This window comes from Microcebus murinus, chromosome 4 (assembly GCF_040939455.1).
Source record: "Microcebus murinus isolate Inina chromosome 4, M.murinus_Inina_mat1.0, whole genome shotgun sequence".
NCBI lineage: Eukaryota > Metazoa > Chordata > Mammalia > Primates > Cheirogaleidae > Microcebus > Microcebus murinus.
The window spans coordinates 75,309,419-75,327,410 of record NC_134107.1 but is presented as its reverse complement, the minus strand read 5'-3'; the positions used below and the strand labels follow the sequence as shown (position 1 = coordinate 75,327,410).

General features: G+C 42.4%; 1 protein-coding gene across 5 annotated transcripts in view; it reads right to left on the bottom strand.

Annotated features, from left to right (window-relative positions):
- The window catches only part of FAT3 (FAT atypical cadherin 3), a 635,879-nt gene that overhangs the window by 84,102 nt on the left and 533,785 nt on the right, over positions 1-17,992 (bottom strand). For all 5 annotated transcript variants that reach the window (XM_076002418.1, XM_076002421.1, XM_076002420.1 and 2 more), the window contains 5 exons: positions 17,718-17,928; positions 9,058-13,131; positions 4,718-4,914; positions 3,590-3,743; positions 379-612 (listed from right to left, as the gene is read on the bottom strand). In XM_076002418.1, the coding sequence (XP_075858533.1) occupies positions 379-612; positions 3,590-3,743; positions 4,718-4,914; positions 9,058-13,131; positions 17,718-17,928 (4,870 nt within the window). The remainder of the gene's footprint in view (positions 1-378; positions 613-3,589; positions 3,744-4,717; positions 4,915-9,057; positions 13,132-17,717; positions 17,929-17,992) is intronic.

Below are 17,992 nucleotides of genomic sequence, written 5' to 3'. Positions count from 1 at the left end.
TCCCTGCCTCACAACAGCATATGAACTATGTTTAAGAGGAATAGGCAAGTAAGGAAGCTATCATTTTTATTCAAAAGGTCAAAAAAAGAAAAATCGCAAAAAAACTTAAACCAACCCAAAACCCTTGGCTAAAAGAGAAAGGAATTCATAGTATCTCCTCTTCAAATGCTAGCAAGAGGAGGGAGGACTACTTTCAGAGTTTTCTCATGCACAGGAAGTGCATCAGCTAAGGAGCTGAAGTGTAATTTAATGCAATCTCATGGTAAAGAACCAACGGAGCTGATGAAGGTTCTCGTAAAACTAAAGGAAAGGCATCACCTGAAGACACTATGCCCAATGTGTGAACAGGCAGAGGCCTGGTCAGTGCAACTGACTTACCAACGTCGGGGTCCACGGCTTGAACTCTGGTCAACAGAGCCTTGGTGGCCGTGTTCTCATAGACACAGGCGTTGTAGTGGTCAGAAGAAAACACAGGGGGGTTATCGTTCACATCCTCCAGGATCAGGCGGACGTCAGACTGGCAGAACCTGCCACCCCCGTCCGTGGCTCTGGCGATCAGGTTGTACACAGGGACCCTCTCCCGGTCCAACAGAGCCAAGGTTTTTAACTCGCCTGTGAAAGGAAATGGCAGCATGATTGGCCTGGCTTGTCAAAAACTGTCTTTCTTTGAGGAGCAGAGGATCAATTATATAAAGAATTCCCAGTACAGGAAGGACCAATGGCATTTGGTCCAAGTACCCCATATATGGTAAGATACAGAAAATTCGATCATTCTTTAGGCAGCAGGAAAAATGGATGGGACTTTGGATGTAGCAACAAAACAGCTTCATGAACTTCAAATTCATTAGTCCCTTTGGGAAATCTCTGGTATCAGGGCTTCTTTCTTTTGGCTACATGAAGAAGCCTCTTAATCTCTTTCAACCTCTCAAGATCTACTCTGGACATAAGTCTCTGGATTTCTGCTATATTTGCAGAAAAAGCATAGAGAATGGACCAGCATCTCTAGTTCTCTGGTGGTCAGTACTGTCAACAATCCAGAGACTCAGAAGGGCACTCTCTTTGCTTCCAGATACTTAACTCTTTATTCCACCTTTTAGGGGAAAACAGGCAATCAAAACAGAGGCTGGCTTGAGCAGAGCAGGGTCGGAAGGACCACTATTGTGCCAGGGCGAAGCCTTTACTTGCTGGGTTGTGGAAGTGCATTCGGGTACTGGGGCAGGGGTCAGGTGGAAGACAACCTGAGGAGCTTGGAGAAGCAGTGACTTGACAACAAGCATCCCAGGTATGCTGTGTCTGCATTTTAACTGCTAGAACTACTGTGCTGGACACCAGCTCCCATGGAGACTCTTTTATTGTTTAAGTTTCAATAGATAATGATAACAAGTCCAGTGACAAACCTGAATAAATGCAGTTTGGTAAAAAGTATGACTCATGAAATGTTATTATTCTTAAATAAAGTTAGTAGACATTATTCAGATCAAGATGTCTATATTTATAAAGCAGTTCCTCCTATGCATCTCTGTTGCAGACAGACAGTTCTCAGATATAGGTTGGGACATTTCCGAAACTCCTATTCAGAAAGCATCCGGTGACTTTCCAGGGTGACATTCAAGACCCTCCATGATCTGGCCTAAAGTTGTTTTCCTGCCACTTTTGTACATTTCCTGGATGTGCTGTGCTCTTGGCTCATGCTGTCCCTGTAACCTACAGTGTCCTGCGTTAGCTACTAGACTCCTAGCTCAGTTCAAATGCTAGCTCTTCCTTAAAACAGCTTCCTTTTTTTCTCTCTTCAGAATAGAAGCTACTTCTTCCTCTGTGCCCAGATATAGCTCCCCTTATATTTCTCCTGGGCACTCATTTCAATTGTCTTTCATTATTATTATTATTGGTCTACTCGTCTATCTTCCCTACTGGATTATAATATCCCCTGGACATGGTTTGTTTTGTTCATTTTGGAGTTTACTACAAATATCCCATAAAGTTTTTATATCTATCAGCTATTCAATAAATGTTACCTATGGAGTAAATCATCACCAGGCCCAGGCAGCTAAGTAGTCTATTCACATGTAGCTAAGTCAAGATGTCCCAGTAGGATACAACCGACACGGGAGTGGGCAGGGAGGAGCCACTACCTTTTTGGAGACTCAGTAGTTAGTTACTGTTCACGAGGACCAACACAGCTGGAAATATGCAAGCTAGTCAATCGTTACACTTGATGTAAAAATTGCCATTAGATGGATCATCCAATTCACAACACTAAAATCACTGACTCTGTAGAAAATGACTTTTCCATTATCTCTGGCCTTCAATGCAGCCATCTATCTGCCTTTGGCTTATATAACCTTTCACCTTATAAATTTTACCTGAATATGCAAGCAAATCTGAGAGTTCATAGCTTGAACGTTCAATAAAAACCAGACAACTATGTTAGTAAGACTCAGAAAGGGATCCAAAAGGGAGTTCAAAATGAGAAAAAAAACCTGTCTTTTCTATGCACTGCTGTCTGGTTTGCGTGGCAATCTGCATTTGAGATGTAACTTGATTTATACCTGTTATAAGCATATGCCTTAACTCATATGAGAAACAGAAGAAGCAAACAGAGATGTCTGCTTACTTGATGCTAATAAATGTAGGTCAAGTCCAGGCAAGTTTTATAAACCAAATAAAGTCTGTGTCCAGAGCACCCATATCTGTACACCATATGTTCCTACTATGGCTTAGAGTCCAAGATACTGAATATCATATTGTTGGGGTGCAGAGAACAATACCTCAAAGTACAGTGCTCTGGCATGCCAAACATTCTGAATTAAAATAATCTGGAAGGCCTTAGAAGATGCCTCAGAATCAAGAACTTTCTAACCTTCCCTTGTTTTTTCCTCCCCCAACCCAAGCACAGGGAGGGACTCTCTGGAATTTTCCTTATCTTACTGAGGAAATCTCTTTCCAATTGAAGGGCAATTATCTTAACACCCCCGTCCCTAGGAATCTCATCAAATATCCAAGAGAGATTGACCACTGGAGAAGAAAAAGAAGACTAAAAGGTATCACCATGCCCAAACAGACTTTTCATTTATTCTTCTGAAGACAGCTCCAAGATATGACCTGGGAGACTTTATTTGAATAATTAGACAGCCTTTGTTCACAGTGCAATTCAGTTCCTCACCTGCCCACAATTTGCTGGTCCCACTGAGTTTTCTAAGAGAATCATTTACAAGATAATGGTTACCTCCCAGGTCCATTCATTTCCCCTAAAAGTAATTTGCTACTCCTCTAAAATTATCTATATTCCCCCCACTTTCCTCTCCCCTATGAAAAGGATATTTAAGCTTCAACCATCTGGCCCTTCTTTGAGTTTCATATTATTGGGACTCCAGTGCCCATGTGCATGTAAATAAATTTGTATACCTTTATTAATCTGTCTATTGTCAATTCATCTCTGTGAACCTTTAGACAGGACAGAAGGGAAGCTTTCCCTCTGTCCCACGATATCAAATATACTAACTATCCACTAGTGATGAAATCATATGAGAGTTTAACTTCTCTCATATATTAACAATGGCATTTACGCAAAGAATAAATTTCACCTTACCACTTTCTGGATCTAGAAAAAATTCATTGTTTCCAGATCCATAGAGCGAGTATCGTATATCTCCATTGGATCCAATATCGGCATCCTTGGCACTGACCTTCAGGATGATTTTATTTGACGCAATGTCTTCAGGAAATAATGCTGTATATGCAACCTGGGCAAAGGTGAACAAAGGTAACTAAAGCATTCGTATCTGTGGGACAAGTGCCATATTTAGCATTGTATATGACTTCTTTAAAAATTCATTTCTATGGTTTAGCTTTTGCTACTTTTTTCCTTTAAACATAGAACCATATTACAGTATACTATGAAACACTGAATATCTGCTGCCCTACCACTCCCATGCCCATTCATTCAACAAATATTTATTGAGCACTTACTATGTGTTAGGCTCCATTCTAGTTGCTAAATATACAGCAGTGAAGAAAACAGATGAAAATCTCACCCCTCTGGTTCCATGACACACATCATACATTGACCATGGTACACCATTCTGCGGAGTCCCAATGAGTCCTATGGACTCTTTTCAACTCTTTAAAGAGCCACTACTAACATTTGGCATTAGCATGAGAGATTAAATCTATTTGCAACATTTTTCCAAGCTATAAGACACCAATATTATATCTTGGTCCACATGGTAAGGAAAAAATAAATTGTGATTTGATTTTGGCACCATGTGTTGGCATCATGTTTTATACAGAAGTAGGAAAGCTACTTCACAACGAGCCAGGAGACCTGTGTTCATTACCAACACTGCCACTAACCAGTTGTATACACTTATACAAACCAGTATTTTATCCTATAGAGCAGTCCGTTTCTATTTTATGATTTGAGTGATTTAGACAAAATAAGTCGTAAGGTTTTATTTCATTTTAAGACATGGTTTTGTTTTTGTCTTTTGGTATGTATGTGTGTGTGTGTGTGGGGGGGTAAAATTAGGTACCCGATCTTGTTACCTATCCTCCTTTCATGTTTAGAACATTTCATCCTAGGTTCCACCTCCTACCCTCTTATAGCCAACTGGAGACAAGAGCAGAGGTTTGCCTGGCCTTAAGAAGAAAAGCAAAATGGCTTTTGATTTCATTTTAGAGGAAGAGTAAAAAGCACAGCTGTATCTCCAAATCTTACCTGATCACACACTGGGCTATTGTCATTCACATCACTGACTGTCACTTCCACCATGGCCTGTGTGACAAAGAGTCCATCAGTGGCAGTGATATTGAGGAAGTAAATGTCTTGCTCTTCCCTGTCTAGAGGTCTCTTCACATAGACCTTCCACTCACTTTGCACCAGGCCCAGGGCAAACCTTCCTCGGGGGTTTCCTCCTGCAGTAAAAAAAAAAAAAAAAAAAAAAAAAAAAGATTTTGAAGATGTGCAATGAAATACCTTGATCTACACCTACCCTGAGAAGCCCGTGGGGGGTCATCCAGGTGCCCCTCAAACCGTATCATTCACGATACTAAAAAAGAATATTGATACTCCCTTAGGCTCTCTTGCAACAAACCATGATATTTATACGCTTGGCTTGTGTGGAAAGTAAAACAGTAACTTTCCAAGAGAATAAAAATCCATTTAGAGAAGCTGGAGATGATCTCTTGTTTAGTTCCCCTTAAGGACAATCAAATTCAAACTGTGAACAATCAATCCTCTTCTCAGGATGACACAATTGTCTTTCTACTTAGTCTCAAGAGAGGATGTAATACACTGTGGCTCTTGTTACCAAGACAATTTCATTAGGCTGTTGATTATGCAATCAAGGAAAGGCAGTTAGTTCTATTAAGGAATCTTTTAATGAAGGCTTTATCATACAGCTGTGCTCTTCTCATAAGGATTGGGATTTGGGGGAGAAAAGTTTACATGACAGAGGAAGGCCCATTAGTATTCAATAGCCCTAAGGAGGGGTCACTTGAGGAGTGGTTTGAAGATAAGCACTGCAATTAGATCAAATTTATCAGAGTGAAGCTGGTGAAAGTGGAAGAAAAGGAGGAGAGATACAGTGGAATAGCTTTTCATGATGCTGAAGCACTAACAGGGGTCCCGGCAATACTACTTTTGCATATCATTAAACTACAAGGAGGTAAAAGCAGCTTAGAGAACAAGACAGGAAGAGGAGGGAAGATGAAAACTATCTTGACCAGGTGTCCTCAAACTACGGCCCACGGGCCACATGCCATTTATCCGGCCCTGTCCTGCTTAGCAGCTGACTCGTCCTGGGCCCACAGTGCGCATGTGTGGAATGTGCGCTGCACTCTCCAACAGCCCTCCAACGGTCTGATGGACTGTTACTTTTAAACAGTGAACTGGCCCCCTGTTTAAAAAGTTTGAGGACCCCTGATCTTGACCTTCTAAGAGGGAAATAATGTCATTTCAAACACTGAGAAAGACTGTGCAAGACAACTAGCAAGAAGTTAGGAGTCAGGTTTGATGATCACCATCTCATTTATTTGAGCATTCAACAGATATTTATCACCTACTCTGGGCCAGACACTGCTCTAGGCAGCAGGGCTACAGCAGTGGACAAAGTTGGCAGAAAACCCTGCTCTCATGGCAGAGCTCACATTCTAGAGGGGAAGACTGACAATAAACAAACACATAGGAAAAGCATACTGCGTGCTGTTACTTCATGAAAAAAGTAGAGTCATCTCAGATACTTATAATGAATCTTTACCACATTAACTGCCATGTGAGTTGTATTTAACTCACGCTAGTCTTGAGCCCAGGGCCTCATGAAGCATATGTAACTCACTCGTCTGTTCACGTTGGGAGCCATATGGACTATTTTTCAAATTGCACATAATTTATACACAGAGAACAATAAAAATAACACAATTTTCATTAAATTAGAGAGGATCATTTTTGTTTTCGAAGTTTTTATTCTATTTTCGTAATAAAAATACTATGGCTCCAAGAAAAAATATTTTTTTTCGGGGGTAACAGTCAATGTGTTAAAAGCAGGAGGCAAACATCAGGGTCCTACGGGAGAGACTGAGTGGGGAGGAGTGGGATTCTGAGTGCCAGACTGCACATTTGGTTATGGGGGGGAAGGGGAACATCTGAGGGCCTCAGCACTGTGGGACAGCCATGGCATAAATGGAACCAAATTGGGCAGGCAGTGCAGAAAAGCGGAGGCTGCCCATTCCTTTGGGCAATGGTTTTCAACTGGGGACGGCTGTGCCCCTCCCCACCTCTGGGGCTATTTGTCAACGTCTGGAGACATTTGTGCTTGTCACATTGGTGGGAGGATGGTGGCAGTACGTGCTACTAGCATCTAGTGGGTGGAAACCAGGGATACTGCCACACATCTCACAACGCACAGGACAACCCCCCACAATGAAGAATTATCTGGCCTCAACCGTCAATAGCAGTGTGGCCAGCCAAGAAGCCCTGCTCTGGGAGGTCCTGGGTCCTCCCTGGGATATCACTTTCCTCCACCACTGGCCTGGGCTCAATTATGCGTGAGTTGAAAATTATTTCAGCGCACACAAATTTAACCTCTCTATTAAATGCTTTCAGTGCAGGCCCACACTGTTCTTTTGTTACATAAAATGATTAATGGTCCTTTGTTAATCTGAGGCAGCATAGCCAAGTTGTGTTACATCCAGAGCAAAAGTTAAATCTAATTAAAATCAGTTGGTGGTTGGCACTGCTAATAGTAACAGTAGCTTTAAGCTACTTTGTACTCATTACTTTGGTAAAGTCAATGGGATGGTCCTTTTAAATCATCCATTGAGAATTCAGAGACTATCAATAAATAATTAAGGTTGAGTATTTAACAATTCTTCCAAATAGAAAAGGATCCCTCAGAATGCCTAAGAAGCTTTTTTCCCCTGAAATTAAATGCAAATGAATCAAAGTGATGCTTCACTCGCCTCTTTCTGTCCTCACCACTTTCATGTTTTAACTGCAGAAATATATATTTTAATGAAAAAAGACCAAAGATATCAGGTAAATCATAAAATGCATAAAGTGTTTCAAGTGGAAAATGCCACCAAGAGAACAGTTCCATAAAGAAAAAAAGAGAAGAATAATGCCCCAAACTGTGGCAACCCTAAGCATTGACACATTTGCTCCACTGTGGATCTTATTCTGTAGTGATTAATTAACTTTTCCACTAACATACTTAAGCAGATTCTGTGTCCTAAGGGCATTCTAATTAATTCATTTTTCACTCTGAATAATGTAGTTTTTCTAAAGGGAAGCCACCTGACTACAAGTATTGATGGATTCTTTAAAATCTTTTGGCACTTTGTTTATGTTCTGTCTTTGAATGTGACAACATCAAAATATTAGCTTTAAAACCCCTAAACAATTTTTAGGAAGACTGCCCCCATATCACCAACCCTCTCCTATTTCAGTTTAAGGCCAGCCATCCTCAGAAAGCTGCTCCTGATCAGTGACAACCCTTTTTTTCCAACACGAAATCCTCAGCTCCTCAAGAGCAACGGCGACAGTTTCTGTGCACTCTTGGTGACTGCCTTTGTCCCTCTTGGATTTCCCATTGAACTGATACTTGCTATTTTGAAAGACAAAAAAGGAGCCAAGAAAACCCAGTTGTCAGAAGAAATAACCCTTGACTTGGAATTATAATTTAGGATTTCTTGGTGAAAGATCAAATAGTGTCCTCTAGTTTGTATGTGTGTGTGCATATGTGTTTTTATGACCAGGATAAACTTATATGTGAAGCTTACTGGGATCCAGCTATTTGTTTTTCTTTAGTGTTTTGTGTGTGTGTGTGTGTGTGTGTGTGTGTGTGTGTGTGAGAGAGAGAGAGAGAGAGAGAGAGAGAGAGAGAGAGAGAGAGAGAGACATAGTCTTGCTCTGTCACTCTGGCTAGAGGGCACTGGCGCCATCATGGCTCACAGCAACTTCAAACTCCTGGGCTCAAGCAATCCTCCTGCCTCGGCATCCTGAGAAGCGGGGACCACAGGCATGTGCCCCCCATACCCAGCTAAGATTTCAATTTTTTGTAAAGATGGGGTCTTGCTCTTGCTCAGGCTGGTCTTAAACTCCTGACCTCAAACGATCCTCCAACCCCAGTCTCCCAGAGTATAAACATGAGCCATGGTGCCTGACCCAGCTATTTGTTTTTCTTAGCACAACAAAAAAAAAAGTAGGAAAAAGGAATATAGTTAAAAATGTATCTTTCCACCCAAAGAGTTGCCATTTTCATTTCTTCAACTGAGATATTTGGCTGGACTCCTTTTTAAATGATAAAAGGTGACACAAGGTCTAAGTGCCAATCCGGGTAACATGTTGTCGGCAAACTTGTGAACTCTGAGGCTGAGTTAACAAGAACCAGCAAGCAAAAAACCCAGTCTGCTCAAGGAACTTTCACTCAGCCCCAGAGAGGTTTGGTTACTCGCAATCCTCATCTGGTTTTCCTTCTTTCCTACTCTTATTCCCCACAGCCATCTTCCATCTTTCTTTATAAAGACAGCACTTACTGAAAACCATGGGTGTTGACTTACCTGTAATATGGTAGCTCACTTGGCGATTAATGTCAGACGTGTCTCTGTCCCAGGTGCTGAGGACAGCCACTACCTCACCTGGCGGGTCGCTCTCCTTCACATTTCCTCGGTACACCTCATGGGCAAAGACTGGTGCATTGTCATTTATATCCGTCACCTTAACAGAAACCAAGGTGGTGGAAGAGAGAGAGAATGCCTCTCCGAGGTCAGAGGCCACCACAGAGAAGGTGAATTCGGGGTCTGTCTCGTGATCCAGGTCCTTCAAGGTGCTGATCCAGCCTGTGTTGCCGTCAATACTGAATGCCTCCATTACCTTTTCAGGCTGGGAATCTGAGTGGAGGGAGTAAGTGACCTGCCCATTGGCTCCCCAATCCATATCAGTAGCTCTCACCTGCGTGAGTTTGGTGCCGACAGGCATCCCTTCCATTATGATGGTCTCGTAGCTTGAAGTTTCAAAGACTGGCTTGTTGTCATTCAAATCCAATACCTTGACATCTACATCTACGGTAAACACGATGTCTACCTTGTCCAAGGGAATAGTGGCTGCTGCTTTAAAGTGGAAAGCTGGGATAGCTTCATGGTCAAGGCGCTTGTCAAGCTTAATTGTGCCTGTTTCCTGTTCAATGATGAAGATACCTCCTCTGTTATTTTCTGGTCGCTCCCCATTAACTGTGCTGAACCGGACATTTTGACTGGGCAAAATCCTCAGGGTGTCCACTGTGCTCCCAATGGCTGTATCTTCTGCAACAACAAAAGAATACTGAGACTGGGTGAACGAGGGCAAAAATGTTTCAGGGGGCAAGACGTGGACATAGACGGGAATGAGGGAGTGCTTCACGGGAATGCCTCCGTCTACTGCTTTGACAAAGAAGGACAGCACTGTATTTTTCAGCTGGTTGAAATTGCCTTTTGTGACCATCCAGCCATTGTCAGGATCGATCTCCAGGAGGTCAGCCACCGAGACTGAGGCCTCGCTATAGAGTGAGTACGTAATCCTTGAGTTTGCTCCGTCATCTGGATCCATGGCTTGAACCTGAGTGACCAAGTGGCCCCTTCCAACGTCTGCCCTGACGCTGGCTCTATATTCCACTGCCAGGAACTGGGGAGCATTGTCATTTTCATCCACAACAATCACCCTCACGGTGCAGAAAGTTGTTCTCCCTCCACCATCGAGAGCCCTCAAAAAAATACTAATGTCTCCCTCCAGAGGGTTTTCCCGGTCTAGCCTTTCTGTGGTGATGACCTGTCCGTTGCTGTCGATGAGGAATCGGTCCTTGGCAAAGTCATTGATGATGGCATAGCTGATCTGCCCGTAAGTCCCTGGATCCCCGTCTGTGGCTCGGACGTGAATTACCTTTGTGCCAGCGGCCGCATTCTCTCTCACCTCCGCGACGTATGTGCTCTGTGAAAAGGCAGGGCTGTACAGGTTGGCCCCGAGAACCCTGATGTGCACCTGTGCAGTGTTGGTGAACAGCCCGTCAGAGACAGACACATTGAGACTGTACAGAGGCTCCATCCGCTGCTTCCGGTGGCTGGACAGCGTGATGACTCCGCTCTTGCTGTCCATGAGAAAGCTCGTCCGGTCATTCCCAGATAAAATGCTGTATTCCAACCGGTCACAGTCAGAGCTGTCTGCATCAGACGCTTGCACACACGTCACAAAATGGCCCCGGGGGGCTAATTCACTCACATATGACTCATAAATGAGCTGATTAAAAACCGGAGGGTTGTCATTTATGTCGGAGATGTGGATATGAACCAGAACCTCACTGCTCAGGGATGGGAAGCCACTGTCTGTGGATCTGACTTTCAGAGTGCAGTGTTGTACTAACTCATGGTCCAGCATCCGTGCTGTCAGGATCAAGCCACTCGTGCTGTCTATGTGAAAATAATCTGTGCTGTTGTAGGTATCCTGGATGATCTGATAATGTACCATTTTGTTGTTTTCTGAGTCTGCATCGGTAGAGACAACTTGCAAAACAGGTGTCCCAATAAGAGATGCTTCTGATAATGTTGTATTGTATGTGGGCTGATCGAAAATAGGGGGGTTGTCATTTACGTCGTTGACTAGCAAGTCAACAGTGACTTCAGCCCTAGCACCAGTAAGGGCGTCGCTGGCTCTTATTGTCAGCTTGTAAACAGAGGTAACCTCATAATCCAAAGGGCTAACAACTTTCAGGACCCCAGTGTCAAAGTCAATGTTAAACTGTTTAAAAGGATCCCCATCAATAATGATGTATATGATGCCTTGGCCTTCTGGACTCGTGGCATTGATGCTTAGGATGGGGGTGTCCACTCTGACGTCTTCATTGATGGATGCTGTATAAAAGGGCTTATCAAACACAGGCATTGCTTTGTTGACAATAGTGATGGGAAGTTCCACAGATGTGGACAAAGAGGGTTTTCCACCATCCTTTGCTAGAATGGTAACTCCATACTCAATGTTGGACAAGTCAGAGTTGAATGCTTCTTTTAAAATAATATTCCCTGAAGTAGGGTTAATTTCAAAGTGGCCATAGTCATCCTGTAGGACATAGGTCACTTCTCCATTTGCACCTTTATCTTTGTCAATGGCTGTTACCTGGTAAATCTGAGTCCCTGGCTCAGCATCAACTTGCACAGCAGCGTAATAAGGGAGGCCCACAAAGACTGGAGAATTGTCATTTATGTCTTCAATGTTAACCCTGACCACCACCCTGGCCACACGCAGATGGTCCAGCTCACGGCTGGCTTCCACCACCAGCTCGTATAACTCTTGCTCTTCACGGTCAAAGGGCACTCCAGTGGTCTGAATGACCCCTGAGGTAGATTTTATCTTGAACTTATTTCCTGGGTTTAGGATGCTGTATTTTAAGGGCTCATTAAGGCGGTTTCCAACTGCATTGACAATAGCAACTTTGGTTATGTTCATGTTGTTCTCTGAGATTGACGTGGAGTAAAAGCTTTGCGTAAAGTGGAGGCCACTGTCCATGGCTTCTTTAACCATGATGGTGACCATGGACGTACTGTAGAACTTTCCGTCAGACACTTTAACTATCAGCATGTAGTGATCTTTGGAGAGGTTGTTGTTTTTTATAGTGAGCACTCCACTATTTGAGTCAATTAAAAAATGATCCAAGCTGCCTTCCATTAGGCTGTATGTCAGTTCGGGGGGCACCTCAGAGTCGGGGTCTGTGGCACTGACTTTCAGAACCTCCACTCCGACATAGGTAGGTAGGAGTAAGACAGTCTCAAACACAGCCTGCGTAAAAACAGGCGGGTTGTCATTCACATCTGTCACCTCGATGTTGACTTCCACGGGACTCTCTGCAGTCAGCTGGGGGCTGCCACTGTCTCTCACGTGCACGTGAAAATGGAAATGGGCGATGGTTTCATGGTCCAGGTTGGCAATGGTTCTAATTGCACCGGTGCTGGAGTCCACCGTGAAGAACTTCTTGGCCATGGACTCCACAATCTGATACACCAGCAGAGCATTGCGGTTGCTGTCAGCATCAGTGGCTCGAATCACCAGTGGGCTGTTATCTAAGCTCCTGACGATGCTATTGACTGGGGCAGCCTCACTCAGGCTGCCTGAGTATTGGGAAAAGAGGAAAACCGGGGCATTATCATTTTCATCAACGATCTGAATATTGACTGTGGCATTGGAAGCCATTCCTGCCATGTTAGTGGCCTGAATGATGAGCTGATAAGAGGAAGTGCGCTCATAATCCAGGGCCTTCCGGGTGGTGACAACTCCAGAATATGGGTTTATGGTAAAGACCCCATCAGTGTCTCCATCTTTGACTTCATAAATGAGGGTAGATTGACTGATAGCGGAGATGAGAATGACTGATGTCCCAACGTCGACATTTTCATTTACTTCTGCTTGGTAGTCTTTGTGTGTGAACTTGGGGTGAGAATTATCGGACATGGTGACAGAAATGCGCACAATTGCAGTGGCAGACATTGGCGGGGAGCCCTGATCTGTGACCTTGATGGACAGGACAAACTGACCCATCGTCGTCATGTCTGGTTCTTTGGAAACGGTGATGATGCCCAGGACTGGTTCGATCTTAAACGTGTTCCCGGTGTTTCCTAAAATACAGAAATCAATGGGGAAATGAGTTACAAGTGGGTCATTAAAATCTTTTTTGAAGATTAACTCTTCATTGAAAGGTACCTTACTGCAACGTGGCAAGCAGAAAGCAATTATCGTATTCATTCTGTATCATTCTGAAATAAAATGAGATGTTTCCCTTTAAGGACTGTTCGAAAGCAACTAGAATGAGTTTTCCAGTAATATTGTGAATTTCATACCAGTAGCTTCTTGATCCAAGTTAGACACAGAAACGACAACAACAAAAACCCAGCACTGTGTACATTCAAGCTGGGAAAGAAGAGAGCTGGTAGGAGAGACTTGTCTACTAAGAATGTGCAGGAATTCCTCATTTCCACCCTTGTGAGAAGAGGGACAGACTGGGCTGGCACATACCAACGCCACTGGTAAAACGGTCTCTGAACCTAAAGCTAGTGTCATATTCTGTGTTCTATGTGAAAAGAAAGAGGGTTGTGGGACTAGTGTCAGAACATTTAGTCAGTTGGTTTCAGATTGTGCCAAAGGTAAGCTCTGCTACATGAAATTGGTACTATTTCACTGGATCAAAAATGACCTCACCCAAAACACTACTTTGGTGAGAGGGTTTTGTTCAGGCACAGAGAATCCTTTGTAAGTCACCGTCTGCTTTGTGAGTTTTGAGCATTTTCTCTGACCACCCTTCCATTCTTCTCTCCTGCTCTACCGTCTCACATGCCCCTGAACACACATGTGCACACACATAGACATAAAAGTAGACATAAAAATTTCATGAGGCAGTTGCTCCAATCTGTAGCCATCTATTCACTAAGCATTTGAGAGGTTTCTGGTGAAGTAGGACGTTGTTGACACTCCGAACCAGCACTGCAACCAAGAACTTGAGGCATAACCCTTAGGAAATGGAGAGCCAGGCACGCCACTTTGACATGGCTGGCATGGGAAGGGCTGTGGCTGTGATGCTGCAGAGGTGTGGAGCTCTGCCTTGCAGACCCTTGCAGTGCCTTGAAATCTGCGATTATCAAGCATGAGAAAAATAAGGAAGGAGTCAAGAACGGGGAACACAAAACATGAAGAGTGTACAGAAGGTAGGTGGTGATGCAGAGCTTGAAAGCAGGGGGCACTGAGAAGCTGCATCCTTCACTGAGCTACTTTTTATCTTATCAGGCTTTTGGACACTTCTCAAAGAACATACGTGCTTCTGTGTCTAAGAGTCTTTTAAATCAAAAGTTAAAGATCTTGGTTATTAAACTGTATCTGGATTTTTCTTTCTTTGTGAATACTGGAGTATGGAAGACTTATAGACTTATTAAATGTCAAAATCATTAAAATAGGCATCATGATTCAGAGGGCAGTTATATGATTTGTTTATTGAAATTTCAGCAAATACAGCTGTGTATATACTCCTTACCACATCCTTATTAAACTTTTACATATCTGAACACTAAGAGGTCATGTTCACATAAATTCCATTTCAATGAGATACTTGCTTATTTTTAAAGAGAAAGGATATCTACTAAGGAGTTCAATTTGATTCCAGCCCCAAAATGTGAGTGTTAAACAATGTTATCTTTGATATCACTATGACTTTTTTACTTGGACACCTAAAACATGGCCATTTTGTGATGATAACAAAAAACTCAGTGCTCTTATGAGTAAACTTTCAAATTTTCAATAAATAGCACTATGGAATTGAGTGTGAATCTAATATTTGATGATTCGTAGACCCTCACAAGGAATCATTTTGCCTAAGCAATGGTCACCTTGCAGTGATGGCATTACATGCAGCCTTGGCTGACAAATGCTAACAGAGCCAAGTGTCTCTGTGCTCATTGATTACAGTGTCCCACTGCAGAGTTTCTAGGTAAGTCCTCCCTCACTCCAGGCCCAGAACATTGCTTCACACCTGGCGACATACATTATGGTGGGGCCAAAGGGGAGCCAGTCTTGACCTCCAGTTGAACTCCATAACTCCCCTCTCCCATGGCCACTGATCCCCCCTTGCTATACACTTCGAGAATGATGTGCTTACACATCAGGTCCAAAGTGGACCCCCTTCCTCTTTCCCTCTTTAACATATTGACCTATTTTCTTGGAATCTACTTCCTGATTAGTCTCTCCTGCTACACTTGAATCCTTGGAAATTAACCTCTGCTTGTTTTCTTGGAATCTGTGGTTTCTTGCAGACTTTTGGCAACTACGTAAAAGCTGGGCTTCTCTTACTTCTAGCGCCCGCCACAAAGAAGGTGCTTGATAATTATTTGTTGAACGAGAGGAGAGGTAAATTTAAAAAAGGTTTTTAATTCACTATCTGTATGCATCTTGAGATCCACTATGCGCCCATGTCACTCGGCTCTCAGTCTTTGTCTCTCTTATACTAGTCTGAAGCTCCGCTGGCACCAACACAAAACCACAACAAGATATAAGACCTGAGGCTCTGTGCTTGGATTCTGCCTCGGCCCTTCAGGCCAAAGTAAAAAGCTTCAGTAGTTATGTTGAGGCCAGGCAGGAGACAGGAAATTTATAGCCCACCAGGAAACAGAGTAAGATCTGGCTTATCTGAGGTGTGTGAGAAAAGTTAAATAAAACATAACACTTCATACAACCATTTGTCATTTGCTTCAAAATGCTGAAAGCATCTGGGATCTGCCTAACTCCGACCATCATGGGTGAAGATGATGGTAGGACCAGCTCAGGTTCGGCGTAGGTCTGCCTGTCAGTCTGTGAGGGGGCCGCCCAGCCATTTGAGATTCAATGTGAACATCGTAATTTAATGTGAACATTGTCTAATGTGAACATCCTATGTGTGTGAGAAGGTCGTTTTTTTGAGATGTCGATTGTTCCTGTGGTTTTCTGGAAGTTCAGGTTTTCTATAGAAAAGATGTTTTAAGGAAATAACTTTTCTCTCTTGTTTGAGTCAGTTGTTAAAGAAATGACCGAGCACCATGCTATCGTCCATAGAAGTTAAAAGATCCATTGGGCAGTCTTTTCAGCTGCATGGTAAGTGAAATTACTCCTCTAGAACCTCTAAATTGGTTGGAAAATTATCTGGCTATTTGAAAGAAGTATAAGTAGTAGGCTTAACGACAAATTATAAAAAGCAGGTGGGTATACAGACAAATGTTTAGAAAATGATAAGAAAATGAGAAATAAAACCCTACATCTAAAGGATTACAGTGACATGAAACAATGTATATGGGTGAATGAATACGGGGAAAAGAAAAGACACAAAATTAGAAAAAACTATAGAAAGAATAAAAAGAGTCGTTGAATTAGGTGACATTTTTCTGTGATATTTTTTGGAAAAGTTTCCTTATTTGTGGAACCAAAAGAACAAGAATTACAAAATTAAGTAGTATTATCTCTGTCATAAACAAGAGATGCAAAACAGCATTTCTAAAAAAAAAAAAATACTGGTCAGGCTTTAGGTTAAAATGAAATTCCATGGAAACCTAGAAAAGAAACAGGCTAATTCTCTTGGACATCTAGCTGTTATGAATTGAAGTCTGGTCTTTTTCTTCTTTTTCAATAGAGCTTAGCACAGAACTATGTAAAATGAGGGTGCCTAATATAGGAAACAGTATAAGATTATCATTTGATGCAGGCACTTTTTTTTTTTAGAAGATTGTTGGCTTTTCTTTTTCTAAAATTTTGAGTCCAAAACTGTCATTCTAGCATTCATAGTTTAATCCAACCCACTGCAAAAATGCTCTACATTTAAATGAATGGAAAGAAGCCTTTCCATTGCTGGCATGAAAGGAGATTGCATTTGGCATTAAGTACGACAGACATAATGTTGCAGAACATTTTGGAAATATGTGGCTTGAATATTCAAAAAAGACAGAACAGGGGAAGAGAAAATAGAGCAGATAAAGGATATTTGTCATTTTTTGGTTCACAGTACTATCTCTTGCTTAGACATTCATCTCTCTGTCATAAATGTTTTCTAGCTACTGCTCTTCAAACCATCAGTAAAGTGTGGTCTTGCCTTATATAGATGTTAAAGTGATTTTTAAAAATCTCAAATTTAACAAAACAAGAGACTATATTTATGTGTCAGCTTAAGCAGGCAGTTCAGACTCCATATCTACCATCTACTCTGTTACTCAGATTGCCTCCAATGAAGTGACTTTGTGCTAGCTGTGAGGGTGTGGGAATTTCTGAAGCCTACAGCCCACCTATTGACAAGTTAACAAAGAGATGTAAAGATTCAATTCACAGAATGGCCCAGTAGCCCTCAGCGGATGGAAAGCTTTGGTTATTTTAGTCTGAAGCCATGGCTTGTTGGCCCATGGGTAAAAGCCACTGAATTTATTACATATTTCTTTTCTCTATTCCAGAAAAATCTGAGATTGCAAACAACAAAGGAAACTCCTTCTTCGCTGTCAACTATGGAAAACACATTAATGAAACACCAAGAACTTTATACACCATCATCACCCAAAGAGGGCAGTTGCTTGGCCAAAAAAAAAAAAAAAATCATTCGGAGATGTTCCATTAGTAATGATCTGAATTTTACATGGTGATAAATACTACTGAGGGTCGAATGTCATGCGATACGCTGAAATCTGTGCAGTGCAATAGCTCTCACCTGCTTCTATTGTGTATATGAGTTCTGCATTTTCCCCTTTGTCTTTGTCCAGAGCCGTCACTTGCAGAACAGCTGATCCCAGGGCAGCGGATTCAAACACAGATGCTTCATACAGTGGGTTGGTAAAGTAAGGACTGTGATCATTAGCATCCTCCACATTCACAATGACTCGGGCCAAGTTTCTTCGATAAGGGAACTCCTGATCTCTGACCTTTAGGCAAAATACAAGAAGCAGTAGGACTAAAATCTTTAATTGCAAAGAACTCACATGGTGG